The sequence below is a fragment of the Sus scrofa genome, chromosome 15 (genome assembly GCF_000003025.6).
Source record: "Sus scrofa isolate TJ Tabasco breed Duroc chromosome 15, Sscrofa11.1, whole genome shotgun sequence".
NCBI classification, from domain to species: Eukaryota; Metazoa; Chordata; class Mammalia; order Artiodactyla; family Suidae; genus Sus; species Sus scrofa.
The window spans coordinates 75,911,753-75,926,530 of NC_010457.5; the positions used below are offsets into that span (position 1 = coordinate 75,911,753).

At 40.2% G+C, this 14,778-nt stretch overlaps 1 protein-coding gene across 1 annotated transcript in view; it reads right to left on the reverse strand.

Annotated features, from left to right (window-relative positions):
* Positions 1-13,537, reverse strand: part of FASTKD1 (FAST kinase domains 1) — a gene marked incomplete at its 5' end in the record, with an annotated part of 29,729 nt that extends 16,192 nt beyond the window's left edge. Inside the window, 4 exon segments of the mRNA XM_013984245.2 lie at positions 2,313-2,711; positions 3,583-3,708; positions 10,035-10,103; positions 13,155-13,537. Coding sequence (XP_013839699.2) covers positions 2,313-2,711; positions 3,583-3,708; positions 10,035-10,103; positions 13,155-13,537 — 977 coding nt within the window.

The following is a 14,778-nucleotide window of genomic DNA, read 5'->3' on the forward strand; positions in this document are numbered from 1 at the left end:
ATGATTTTCAAATAAGATTACAACAATCATAAAATACAATAAATTCAATGACATTATTCAGTAGTACAGAGCTAAGAAATGAACAATATTCCAACAATACCTCAATTTTTAAAAACTGAGTAAGATCTAACCAAGAAGTCAACATACCTGCATATTAACAGAACTCTTACATACAAAGTACTTGCTATAACACCATAAACTGGGAACTCCTGCTGTGGCTCAGCAGGTTAAGAACCTGACACAGTGTCTGTGAGGTTGTGGGTTCAATCTCTGGCCTCACTCAGTGGGTTAAAGATCCAGTGTTCCCATAAGCTGCAGATTAGGCTCAAATCTGGCATTGCTGTGGCTGTAGCGTAGGCCGGCAGCTGCAAGCTCCAATGTGACCCCTAGGTTAGAACTTCCATATGTAACAGGTATAACCCTAAAAATTAAAAAAACAAAACAAAAACTAATTTTCTATTCAGCCTGGAAAGTTCCACACCACCCTTTTCACCAACCTGATCAAGTACTTCAGAGCTTCTCCCCAAAGCTTTTCCCAGCCATTGTAGTCCAAGTTTTTCTCTCCTTTTCTGTCTGCTTTCAGCAATTACTACCTACATCACTAATTTTAGTATTTACTCATAAACTTTGTTGAAGTGTCACAATATTTACATATTTCTTTCCTTTTTTTTTTTTGTCTTTTTAGGGCCACACCAGTGGCATATGGGGGTTCCCAGGCTAGCGTCAAATCGGAGCTACAGCTGCCAGCCTATACAACAGCCACAACACCACCAGATCTGAGCCTCATCTGTGACTTACACCATAGCTCACGACAATGCTGGATTCTTAACCTACTGAGCAAGGCCAGGGATTGAACCTGTGTCCTCATGGATGCCAGTCAGATTTGTTTCCATCGAGCCATGACAGGAACCCAAATATATTTCAATTAACTCTTTCTATCCTCTCAAGTAGAATATAAGTTCTGTGAAGGCAAGGACTCAATTAAATTCAACTTCTGTACTGCCTTGCCGTAAGAGATTTTAGTAGTACTTGGGGACAGAAGAGAAAGATTCCAATAAAAATTTTTTTAATAATCATCTTGTTGCTATCTTGATACATCCTCTTAAAACATACCCTTAAATTTCTTCCTGTAATTTAAAGAACTCCCTTTGGGGGCGGGGGGCAAATCCCTGCATATGGAAGTTAACAGGCTAGGGGTTCAATCAGAGCTATAATTACCAGCCTTACACCACAGCCACAGCAACGTGGGATCCAAGCCACGCCTGTGACCTACACCACACCTCATAGCAACACTGGATACTTAACCCACTAAGTAAGACCAGGGATCAAACTCTTGTCCTCCTGGATACTAGTTGGGTTCATTACCACTGCGTCACCACGGGAACTCCCTAAAGACTCTTAAAAATACAACTCTCGGAGTTCCTATGATGGCACAGCAGAAACAAATCCAACTAGTAACCACGAGGTTGTGGGTTCCATCCCTAGCCTCGCTCAGTGGATTAAGGATCCGGCATTGCCGTGAGCTGTGGTGTAGGTCGCAGACGTGGCTTGGATCCAGCATTGTTTTGGCTGTGGCTCCAATTTGACCCCTAGCCTGGGAACCTCCATATGCCTGGGTGTGGCCCTAAAAAGCAAAAAATAAAACTCTCCATGAAGTCTTTACTAACAGTAATAATGCAGGTACCTCCATCATGTAGCTCCTGGAACCCCTGCTTAACTGAATCTACTAGTCACACTTATCTGTTTGCTCACACCTAGTAATCACCTAGTACTAATTTAAATATGCTCTATAGTCCAAATATTTCCATCTACATTATTATCTGGCAAAACTAGAACTTCTTAAAAGACAGGAAACATCAAAATCACCCAAACCTGACACTGGGAACATAAACCAACATACACAATAAATGATTTTGATGATGAATATGCAGACACCAAAGCATAAAATGGTCCATTATTAGGACTACTATAACCTACACTGGGGTGGGGGAGTCTTATCTCTTTGACATAAAGCCAATCATGTGGCTTAAGGAAGAATAATAGCACTTAAAATGATGTTCTCCCCAGTCCACTGCTATGTTGGCCACAGAGGGGATTATTGGCCCCCATTCAGAAAACAGTAGCAGACTAAGAGCTTGAGAAATTAGAATAATCAGGCAAAGAATCGAGGAGGAAAGCATAAGAGTTCTCCCTTCCACAGTGGAGTGGCGTGACTTTTCTGCCTTCCAGAACTGCAAGGAGATCTAAGCATGAAGGTGCCACATACTCACAACAACAACAAAAAAAAGTACAGCATTTCTAGCTGAACTTACCGATCCTTTTCTTGAGGTCCTGCCAGGGGTCCCAGAGCTACCAACAATTTTACAAAGTTAGCAGGGTGGTCAAACAGAGGAATCATTTCTGTTAGCCTCTTCTTAGCCATTAAAAAAAACTGGAAGTTATAAAACTGTAGAGAATGGTACAAACTAAGTATTTTACTGATGAAGTCCAAATCAAGGTGGTTCATATTGCTTAAAAATACCTGATTGCATCTTTCTAACAGTGGGTAATAACTATATTTAATATTTCGAAGAAATTGTACTATTCTTCTTGCTGTGTTGACCTGGGAAGGATCTATGGTGTCAAAAAGAAGCTCTGTTTTGTTCACTAATTGTTCTTGAAAACGTTGTGATATTAAAGAAGATATGTTGACCATCAAGACAGACAAGGACCTGAAAAAGGAAGAAGATGCAAAGATTTTTACATTACCTAAGAATAATGAGCAATTTTAAGACATTAAATGATTAGAAATAGAAAGGAACTGATGAAATTTATACCACAAAATTTTTATTTTAAATACTGGTGAGACTTAAGCGCTACTCTCCTAGAAATCAAACCCCTTTAGACAAGGAATCCTGTGATGGCCCAGCGATTAAGGATCTGTGTTGTCACTGCTGTGGCTCAGGTGACTGCAGGGAAATGGAGTGGTTCTATCCATGGCCTGGTAACTTCTACACGACATGAATATGTTCAAAAACAAAAACAAAATCCTGTAGCTTCTGTTGTGGCTCAGCAGGATAAGGGCATTGTCCAATTTTTAAGGTTAAATAATAATCCACTGTAGATATACCAAATTTTGATTGTCTCTTCCTTTGCTGATGGACATTTAGGTTTTTTCCACTCTTTGGCTATTGTGACTAATGCTTTTATGAACACTAGTGTATGCTATAGACTGAATTGTGCCCTCTCATCCCCAAATGCATATATTAAAGCCCTCACCTGCAACGTGACCATATTTAGAGAACAGGCCTTTAGGGAGATAATTAAGGTTAAATAAGGTCATAAGGATGGCAGGCAAACTTGTTAGCTTGCAAGTAAAGAAAAATCACAGATCTCAACAATCCTGTGTTACACTTTACATATTTTATCTCTAATTTCACAGTAACACTGCACAGTAGATACTACTATCCTTCTTTCACAGATGAGGAGAGTGAACTCCCAAGAGATTAAAGTCACAAAGTTTGGAAATAGCAAGTCTACGTATGTGTGTATCCAAAGCCCAGAATCTTTCCGCCAAGGCACAAGGCCCCTAAATAAATTTACCTTAAGTCCTGTATGCTTTCCAAGTTCCTATTTACAATATCAGCTATTTCTCCCATTAATGGACTGAAATATAAATGTTGATCCACCAGGCAAGAGGAAAATTTTGACAGCACACTAATATCAAATCTATTAAAGGAAATATATAAAAGGGATCATTACTATTAACTTTCACTTAAACCATAATGCACAGTTATAAAAAGCAATCAAAATTACACTTATCAATAAAATATATTACTAATCAAAATCAAATATATTACTAATACAAAATGAATTTTTCTAAAATTCTGATTACATATTATTATAAAAATAACCCAGGCTAAGAGTTAGAAAGCCAAATTCTACTGGAAGATTTCTTTTTTTTTTTTGTTTTTGGTCTTTTTAGGGCCGTATCAACGGTATATGGAGGTTCCCAGGGTAGGGGTCAAATCAGACCTACAGCTGCCAGTGTATGCCACAGCCACAGCAACACCAGATCCGAGCCAAGTCTGTGGCATACACCACAGCTCACAGCAATGCCTGATCCTTAACCCCCTGAAGATTGAACCAGGGATTGAACCTGCGTCCTCATGGATACTAGTGGGATTCTTAAGATGCTGAGCCACAACACAAACTCTGATATTCTTTAATAAAATGATTATTTACAAAAAGAGACAAACTTGAGACATGGTAACCAAATGTAATGTGTGAACCTTGTTCAGACATTTTAGAAAACTGCCTTATAAAACAACATTTAGGGAGTTCCCCTTGTGGCTCATTGGTTAACGAACCTGACTGGGATACACGAGGATGCGAGTTCGATCCCTGGCCTCACTCAGTGGGTTAAGGATCCAGGGTTGCTCTGAGCTGTGGTGTAAGTTGCAAACGTGGCTCGGATCCCAAGTTGCTGTGGCTGTGACTTAGGCCGGCAGCTGTAGCTCCAATTCAACCCCTAGCCCAGGAACTTCCAATGCCATGGGTGTGGCCCTAGAAAGCACACACACAAAAAAAAAAAAGAAAGAAAGAAAAAAGACCTGTAGAGGGCAATCAAGAAAATGTGAACTCAGGGAGTTCCCATCGTGGCTCAGTGGTTAACAAATCCAACTAGGAACCATGAGGTTTCAGGTTTAATCCCTGGCCTCAGTCAGTGGGTTAAGGATTCGGCGTTGCTGTGAGCTATGGTGTAGGTCGAAGATGTGGCTCGGATCCTGAGTTGATATGGCTCTGGTGTAGGCCAGTAGCTACAGCTCCGATTAGACCCCTAGCCTGGGAACCTCCATTTGCCTCGGGTGCAGCCCTAGAAAAGACAAAAAGACAAAAAAAGAAAATGTGAACTCAGTTATTAGGTGATACTAAGGAATAATTATTGTAGTTCCCTAGTGGTCTAGAGGTTTAAGGATTTGGAATTGTCACTGCTGTGACTCAGGTTCAATGTCAGGCCTGGGAGTTTCCATGTGCTGTGTGTGTGGCCAAAAAAAAAAAAAAAGGAACAATTATTCATTTTCATAGGTATAATAAACACACTGTGATTTTATATATATTTTTTAAAGAGTGCTTTTTGTTTCTCAGAAAAAACATACTAATGTATTTAGTGATGAAATGATACAACAAGAGTTCCCGTCATGGTGCAGTGGAAACAAATCCGACTAGAAACCATGTGGTTGCGGGTTTGATCCCTGGCCTCCCTCAGTGGGTTAAGGATCTGGCGTTGCAGTGAGCTGTGGTGTAGGGCACAGACTCGGCTCAGATCCTGCATTGCTGTGGCTGTGGCATAGGCTGGCAGCTAGCTCCAATTGGACCCCTAGCCTGGGAAAATCCTTACACTATGGGTGCAGCCCTAAAAAGCAAAAAAAAAAAAAAAAAAAAAAAAAGAAAAGAAATGATACAACATTTTAAACTATACTGAAGCACAGAGAGAGAACTAGAGGTGCTCTTGACAAAACAAGACTGCTACATATTGTTGACACTGGATGATGGGTACACAAGAGTTCATCAGGAGTTCCCGTCGTGGCACAGTGGAAACAAATCAGACTAGGGAATCATGAGGTTGTGGGTTCAATCCCTGGCTTCGCTCAGCAGGTTAAGGATCTGGCGTTGCCATAAGCTGTGGTGTAGGTCACAGACTCAGCTTGGATCTTGCATTGCTATGGCTGTGGCGTAGGCCGGCAGCTACAGCTCCAATTTGACCCCTAGTCTGGGAACCTGCATATGCTGCAGGTGCAACCCTCAAAAGACAAAAAACAAAAGACAAAAAAAAAAAAAAAAAATTAAGGAGTTCTCGTCGTGGCTCAGTGGTTAACGAATCCAACTAGGAACTATGAGGTTGAGGGTTCGATCCCTGGCCTTGCTCAGTGGGTTAAGGATCTGGCATTGCCGTGAGCTATGGTGTAGGTTGCAGATTTGGTTCAGATCTGGCATTGCTCTGGCTGTGGTATAGGCCAGCAGCTACGGCTCTGATTTGACCCCTAGCCTGGGAACTTCCATATCCTGTGGGTGCAACCCTCCCCTCCACAAAATTAAAGCAGATACAATAAAAATCAATGTAAAGTCATTTTTTCCTTTTTTTTAACTTTTAAAAGTTCGAGGAGTTCCTGCTGTTGTATAGTGGGTTAAGAATCCTACTGCATGGGCTCGGGTGGCTGCAGAAGTGCAGGTTCAATCCCCAGGCTGGTGCAGTGGGTCAAAGGATCTGGCATTGTTGGAATTGCACCTCAGATTCAGTCCCTGGCCTGGGAACTTCCACATGCTGTGATCTGTGGTGCAGCTTGAAGATGCAGCTCAGATCCTGCGTTGCTGTGGCTCTGGTGTAGGCTTGGCAGCAACAGCTCTGATTCGACCCCTAGCCTGGGAACCTCCATATGCCGTGGGTGCGGCCCTAAAAATGGCAAAAAGACCAAAAAAAAAATAATAATAAAATAAAATAAAAATTAAAAAAAAAAAAGAGTTCATTATACTAATCTCCTTGTGTGTGTGTGTTTGTGGCTTTGGGGGGGGGGCGTTGGTTAGGGTTTTGGGGTGGGGGGTGTTGGCCACCTCTGCATTATATGGAAGTTCCCAAGCCAGGGATCAAATCTGAGGCACAGCTATGACCTATCCCACACAGCTGCAACAATGGCAGATCCTTAACCCACTGTACCAGGCTGGGGTTTTTACTTTTTGGGTTTTTTCTTGTCTTTTTAGGGCTGTACCTGAGGCATATGGAAGTTTCCAGACTAGGGGTCCAATTGCAGCTGCAGCTGAGGGCCTACGCCACAGCCACAGCAACTCGGGATCTGAGCTGCATCTTTAAGCTACACCACAGATCACAGCAACACCAGACTGTTTAACCCACTGAGTGAAGCCAGGAATCAAACCTGTACCTTCATGGATACTAGTTGGGTTTCTTACCACTGGGCTGGATATTGAATTCGTGCCTTAACAGCGACCTGAGCCACTGCAGAGACAAAACAGGATCCTTAACATGCTGTGCCATAGGGGGGACTCCTAATCTCTTTACTTTTGTAAACATTTAGAATTTTCCATAATAAAGAGGGTTTTTAATTTGAATTTCAAAATATATGCTAATTATCCTTAAGATCCATCTTACAGTGCTAATTCAAAATAATCTATCCTATTTGAATCATTACAAATTATATAACAAATTCATAGATATTTCAGTAAAATCATTTAATTAACAGCTATGGCAATAACAAAAAAATTAATACCACAGGACACCATGACTATAAAATAATTGGAAATTAATACTCTATGACTCTGCTAGAAATTTATATAAGAATACAAATTAAGGTTTTAAAAGTTTTTTAACCTTAGTATTATAAAACAGTACTGCTACAGATAAAAAAAACCCATAGTGGAATTCCTGGCATGACTCAGTGGTTAACAAATCCAACTAGGAACCATGAGGTTGTGGGTTTGATCCCTGGCCTCAATGAGTGGGTTAAGGATCCAGTGTTGCCATGAGCTGTGGTGTAGGTCACAGATGAGGCTCGGATCTGGCATTGCTGTGGCTGTGGCATAGGCCAGCGCTACAGTTCCGATTAGACCCCTCGCCTAGGAACCTCCATATGCCGCCGGCACAGCCCTAGAAAAGACAAAAAAGACAAATAAAAAAAAAAATATATATATATATATATATATGTCACCATTATTTGAGGTTGCGGTTCAATCCCTGACCTAACTTAGTGGGTTAAGGATCTGGCATTGCTGTGAGCTGCGGTGTAGGTTGCAGACCCAGCTCAGACCTTGTATGGCTGTGGCGTAGGCCAGCAGCAGAAGCTCCAATTGGACCACTAACCTGGGAACTTCCGTATGCTGTGGGAGCAGCCCTAAAAAGCAAAAAAAAAAAAAAAAAGAAAAAGAAATGTCTGATTCATTAGGAAGTACAATTGTATATTTGCAATTTTGCAATTGTTTAACTAGTAGATAGTAAAAAACAAAAAAGAAAAGAAAAAGCTTTTACTCTACAACTTAATGCTGATTTAAAGAAAAAATTTTGTGCTGAAAACTAAAAAAAGTCGGCCTCCTTATCCAAGGGTTTCAAATCCACAGATTCAACCAGTGGCAAACCGAAAATATTTGGTTAAAAAACAAAATTCCAGAAAGTTCCAAAAAGCACAACTTGAATTTATCACACACCAAGCAATGATTAGCATAGCATTTTCATTGTATTTGGTGTTAAGAGTAATCTGAAAATGACTTAAAGCAGGTGGGAAGATATGTGTGGGTTATATAAGTGACTTGAGCATCCCTGGATTTTGGTACCCAAGGGGATCTTAGAACCAATCATCCTTGGATACCAAGGGAGGGAGGTAGTTTGGATTGTTCATGGAAGGACAAAGATTATTCTCCTTACCCTTAACAAAAGATAGCTACAGATAAAGAATGCAGAAATGCAGGAGTGCCCATTGTGGCTCAGCAGTAATGAACCCGACTCAGTATCCCTGAGGATGATCCCTGGCCTTTGTCACTCAGGTAAGGATCTGACATTGCTGTGGTTGTGGCATAAGCCACCAGCTGCAGCTCCGATTCAACCCCTAGCCTGGGAACTCCCACATGCCCAGGGTGTGGCCCTTAAAAAAAAAAAAAAAAAAAAAAAAAGACAAAAAATAAAATTTTAGTTTTCAGAAACAGCCAAATGAGCTCTGCTACTATCTCACCTTTTTGATAAATGCAGAGCTTTTCAGAGTTCCCATCATAGCACAGCAGAAATGAATTCCTATAGGAACTCTGAGGTTGAGGGTTCGATCCCTGGCTCGCTCAGAGGGTTAAGGATCCGGTATTGCCATGACCAGTGATGTAGGTCGCAGATGCAGCTTGGATCTGATGTTGCGGTGGCTGTGGCGTAGGCAAGCAGCTATAGCTCTAATTTGACCCCTAGCTGGGAACCTCCTTATGCCATGAGTGCGGCCCTAAAAAAAGCAAAGAAAAATACACAGCTTCTCACATATTCTTACAAATAAGTATAAATGATATAGAATATAATAGGCTTCTCTATACTTATAATACTCTGAACAAATTTCACATTTTTCTAGATTATTCATTATGGCAACATGCTAAAAATATAGCTGTGCATAGGGTAGGAAACAGATCAGAATTGATACTATTCACAGCACTATTTATATTAAGACACCTATAAGCTGTGTTCATTCACTCTTCATACAGATGAGCGATAGACAAGTGCCTATAGATGCCGCTAAAAGCATTTATATGGTTTTCTCCTAAATTGGTGGGTTTGTTTTTTTTTTTTCCTCATTTTATGGTTTCTAAACACTTATGTTTTTACTGACAGCCTAACAGAGTTATTTTCTTTCTGAAGCAGAACTCTTCCAAAAGAGAAAATTCAAACACCCTAGTCCATGAATATCAGTGACTCTACCTTATTTACATTTTGATTAACTATACATGTTTAAAAGCACACTACAGTTCCTGCTCTTGAAGAAATATTTGAAATACTTTTCTCTCTTAAGGAAAAAACACGTTCCTCATTCTTTTTTTTTTTTTTTTTTTTGGTCTTTTTGGCCATTTTTAGGGCCGCTCCCCAGGCATATGGAGGTCTCCAGGCTAGGGGTCTAATCAGAGCTGTAGCCGCTGGCCTACACCAGAGCCACAGCAACCCCGGATCCGAGCCGCGTCTGCAACCTACACCACAGCTCACGGCAACGCCGGATCGTTAACCCACTGAGCAAGGGCAGGGATTGAACCTGCAACCCCATGGTTCATAGTCAGATTCGTTAACCACTGAGCCACGACGGGAAGTCCGACGTTCCTCAGGCTTTTCCTACAAGATTTCACTGTACTAAAAAAACACACATTTACACAATCAAAAAACCCTCAGACTTAATTGAATTTGAATACTTTTTTTTTCAGTGAAGCTTGATAATTAGGCAGCAGCTCCCTATTCTTTCCCTACAAGATTTCGCTGTAATAACCCTGAAAAGGATAGCCCTGATCCTAGTTAATGAATCCAAAGTACTTGCCTTTCCAGTCTTCTCCATGCTTCGGTAACTAGTGCTTCAATTAGTGGATCATGGGCCTTTATACCAAACCTCAATAAAATCAAGAGAAAATAATTTTCCACACAGAAACATTTTAAAGTTACTAAAAATACACATGCAATAAGAATTATAATGAAAAGTGGACCTCAAAAACTGACACTTACGCAGTCAGTCTTTATTTCTGGTCTGCTCCCATTTCAGTATTCTGATTTCTTGGTACAATCTTTTTTTTCTTTTTAGGGCTGCACCTGCGCAGGCTAGGGTTCTAATTGGAGCTATAGCCACCGGCCTACGACACAGCCACAACAATGTAGGATTGGAGCTGCATCTGCAACCTACACCACAGTTCATGGCAATGCTGGATCCTTAACCCACTGAGCTGAGTGAGGGATCGAGCCCACACCCTCATGGTTCCTAATCAGGAATTCCCTTCTTGCTACAATCTAATAAACACTTACACTTTATCCCATTCCCTTCTCATTCTTTTATCTGTTCATCTTGATGCCCTCCACTGAACAATGAAAACATTCAATGATATATTTTATGTTTAAAAGATAGCTAACGTATTATTTTGCTCTGATTGCAAAAATATTTTATAGGAGAAAGTATATAAAATAAAGAAAAACTTTAATAGGGTAATAAAAATCATTTATAACTGTGCTATTCACCCATCATCATTAATTTGGAGATCTTCCAGTTATTTCTCTATACACATATGAAACATACATACTTCTTTTACATTTTTATATTCTGCCTTTTTCATTAAGTTAACATTACATTGTGGGCATTTGCCCATATCATTACATGTTCTTCAAAACATGAATTTTATCAGTTGTATACTATTCATTATGTGAATACAGTATCACTTAAACATTCACCTACTCACTAGAATTTTAGTTTTTTCAATATTAGACACAATGCTGGGATGGAAAACCAGTACAAGAATCTTGCATGTATCTCAAATTATTTTCTTAGGATAAATATTAGAAGCAAAATTATGGGGCCCAAGGGTATTTTATAGTTCTGGATGTATTTTGTACCACCAGAAGCATATAGCAGTTCATTCAGTAACAATGTGAAGCATATACCTTCCCTAACAATGGATATTTTCTACATATAATTAAGCCACATACATTATATGCTGTATGTATAAACCAATTTCAACATTTTTATAATGTTAAGATTACGTTGCCTCCAAAAAGTCAGACTTTCAGGTTCAGTCATGAAACAAAATCAAACCACATGCTATTTTTTTTAAGTGAATTTTGTTTTGGCATGTGGAAATTCCCAGGCCAGGAACTGAACCCATGCCACAGCAGCAACCCAAGCTGCTTCAGTGACAACGCTGGTTCCTTAACCCCCCGCACTATAAGGGAACTCCCCACATGCTATTTAAAAAACTTGAAAATAAAATTATATTTCACCCTTAAAATCCTTTTCTACTAAATCTGACTTAGGAGGGATACATAAAAATGTAACTTTTAGGCAAATCACCACGAAGCAGCATTTCTCCATCTGTGTGATGTTATTTTTCTTTTTTTTGCTTTTTAAGGCCACACTTGTGACATATTAAAGTTCCCAGGCTAGGGGTCAGTTTGGAGCTACAGCTGCCAGTTTATGCCACAGCCATAGCAACAGGATCCAAGCGACATCTACAGACTACACAGCAGCTCACGGCAATAGAGGATCCTTAACTGACTGATCAAGGCCAGGAATAGAACCCACGTCCTCAGGGATACTAGTGGGTTTATAACCCACTCCTGTGTGGAGTTCTTATAAAGTGTTCAACCCAATATTTTGTAGTTAAAGAAGTTTGGAAAATACCTCCACTCAAATATTCACAATATACATGAGCATATTAAAGGCCCTAGAGAGCCCTGTGATAAAAATCTGTTTATTTTATTTTATTTTATTTTATTTTTGTCTTTTTGCCATTTCTTGGACCGCTCCCACGGCATGTGGAGGTTCCCAGGCTAGGGGTCGAATCAGAGCTGTAGCCACCGGTGTACGCCAGAGCCACAGCAATGCAGGATCCGAGCCGCGTCTGCAACCTACACCACAGCTCACGGCAACGCCGGATCGTTAACCCACTGAACAAGGGCAGGGACCGAACCCACAACCTCATGGTTCCTAGTCGGATTCGTTAACCACTGCGCCACGACGGGAACTCCTCAAAATCTGTTTAATTTTGTCTGTTTCAGATTTTTCCCATGGAAAAAGCAAAACTGATTATCTTGGTTATTCCACAATGTACCTTAGCAAAAAACTTTGCAATCTGAGAAAGATCACTGAAAAGGGGAAGTCACCCATTTTTAGTCTAACACCACCCCCCAAAATAAGTAACACCTTAAGCCCCTTTCCTGTAAATGCTGACTCCCTAATGAAAACAACCGTATCTCTGCTTTGTGCGATGCTGACATCTATAGCTGCTTCAATAGCCCTTATAACTTGGATAATTTCCACCACAGAAACTAATAAACATATTCATTTAACTTTTGTGTTCTCTTCTCCTTTATATAGCTTCTGAACCTTCTATTTAGGGAATTCAGCTCTTCAGAATGCTGATTCCCTTGCAACAATATACAATCTCTTATTAAAATTTTTCCCATGGAGTTCCCGTCGTGGCTCAGTGGTTAACGAATCCGACTAGGAACCATGAGGTTGCGGGTTTGATTCCTGGCCTTGCTCAGTGGGTTAAGGACCCAGCGTTGCCGTGAGCTGTGGCGTAGGTTGCAGTTGAGGCTCAGATCTGGCATTGCTGTGGCTGCGGTGTAGGCCAACAGCTGTAGCTTTGATTCTATCCCTAGCCTGGGAAATTCCACACATGTAGGTGCAGCCGTAAAAAAAAAATTCCCAGCTTTATGGACATATGATTAACAAAAATTGTATATATTTAGGTTGTACAGTATAATGTTTCGACATACACATACACTGTGAAATGATTACCGTAATCAAAGAATATCTTCTAAATAACTTTAAAATAATAGACAATCAGATAAACTATTTATGGGAAAAAACATTGTTTTTCATTTTAAAGAGATTTTAGAAAATGTAAAACTAAACTACAATCATTTCTATAAAATCTAAAAGTACATTACTTACTGTTGTGTGATGTACAACACATTCACCAAGGTAGTGTCATTCATGAATTCCATTTTAGTTGTAGCTAAATCTTGAAGAGTAAGAAACTGGGGATGTTCTCTGATATATTCCACATTTTTTAACAAGCTGATCTTCTGCCTTTGAAACTGCCAAAGCATACTGAATGCACATCCCACTTGTTCTTCTGTAAGTATGGCTTTGTTTTTTTCAATTAGATCAAATATTTGTTCTTCATCTGTAGACTTAGTCATCTGGCTAATTAAAGGTTCAAAACTGAAAGGTCGAAACTGAAACATTCTCCAGGAGAATGGACAAATGGCTCTTAGGCGAAGCATGTTGTAAACAATGAGTCTAGGGGAAAAAAAACTATCTTTCCATGTACATCACAAATTTTCTTAGGTAATGAAAACCATTTGCAACTAGTGATCAGGTGCAGGATGCTGATATAAAAATAACTATTTCCTTCATGTATTTTGCTTCCATTATGATGACTCTAAAATCCCACTCCAACATGCAGATTCTATAAAGAAATTGGTTTAACAAGGTTACACTTATTATCAAATTAATTCCAAAATTCTGATTAAAATAAAAATTTTACCTGAATTAACTACACATTTTGTTCTTATCCTGAACCAGAGAGCAGGATTTGATCCAAAAGTAAATGTCCAGGAAAAGGGATTTCTTTCTGAACTCCACCTTTTTTTTTTTTGTCTTTTCTAGGGCCACACCCACCACATGTGCAGGTTCCCCAGGCTAGGGGTCTAATCGGAGCTGTAGCTGCCAGTCTACACCACAGCCACAACAACGCCAGATCCAAGCCTCATCTGTGACCTACACCACAGCTCATGGCAATGCCAGATCCTTAACCCACTGGCAAAGGTCAGGGATTGAACCCGAAACCTTGTGGTTCCTAGTCAGATTCATTAACCACTGATCCACAAGGGGAACTCCTCTAAACTCCATTTTAAAAATGTTTGTTGGAGTTCCCATCGTGGCGCAGCAGAAACGAATCCAACTAGGAACCATGAGGTTTCAGGCTGGCGGCTACAGCTCAGATTAGATCCCTAGCCTGGGAACCTCCATATGCCGAGGGTACAGTCCTAAAAAGATAAAAAGACAAAAAAAAAAGTTTGTTGGAGTTCCTGTTGTGGCGCAGTGGTTAACGAATCCGGCTAGGAACCATGAGGTTGCGGGTTTGGTCCCTGCCCTTGCTCAGTGGGTTAACAATCTGGCGTTGCCGTGAGCTGTGGTGTAGGTTGCAGACGAGGCTCGGATCCTGCATTGCTGTGGCTCTGGCGTACGCCGTACGCCGGTGGCTACAGCTCTGATTCGACCCCTAGCCTGGGAACCTCCATATGCCGCGGGAGCGGCCCAAGAAATAGCAACAACAACAACAACAACAAAAAAAAAAGTTTGTTAAATTTGACACTTACACAAAGTTTTCAAATTTGACCATACAGGTATAACGGGGAAAAAAATCCCAAACCAAAAAGAAGCATCTTTGTAAATAAGATTGAAACTGTTTGCAATAAATAAATACATTACCTTTAAAATTTCTATAAAGAATAGTCATTAATTCAGAGTCATAATGAAACAAATGCTTTTTTCAGGATACACTCTGGTA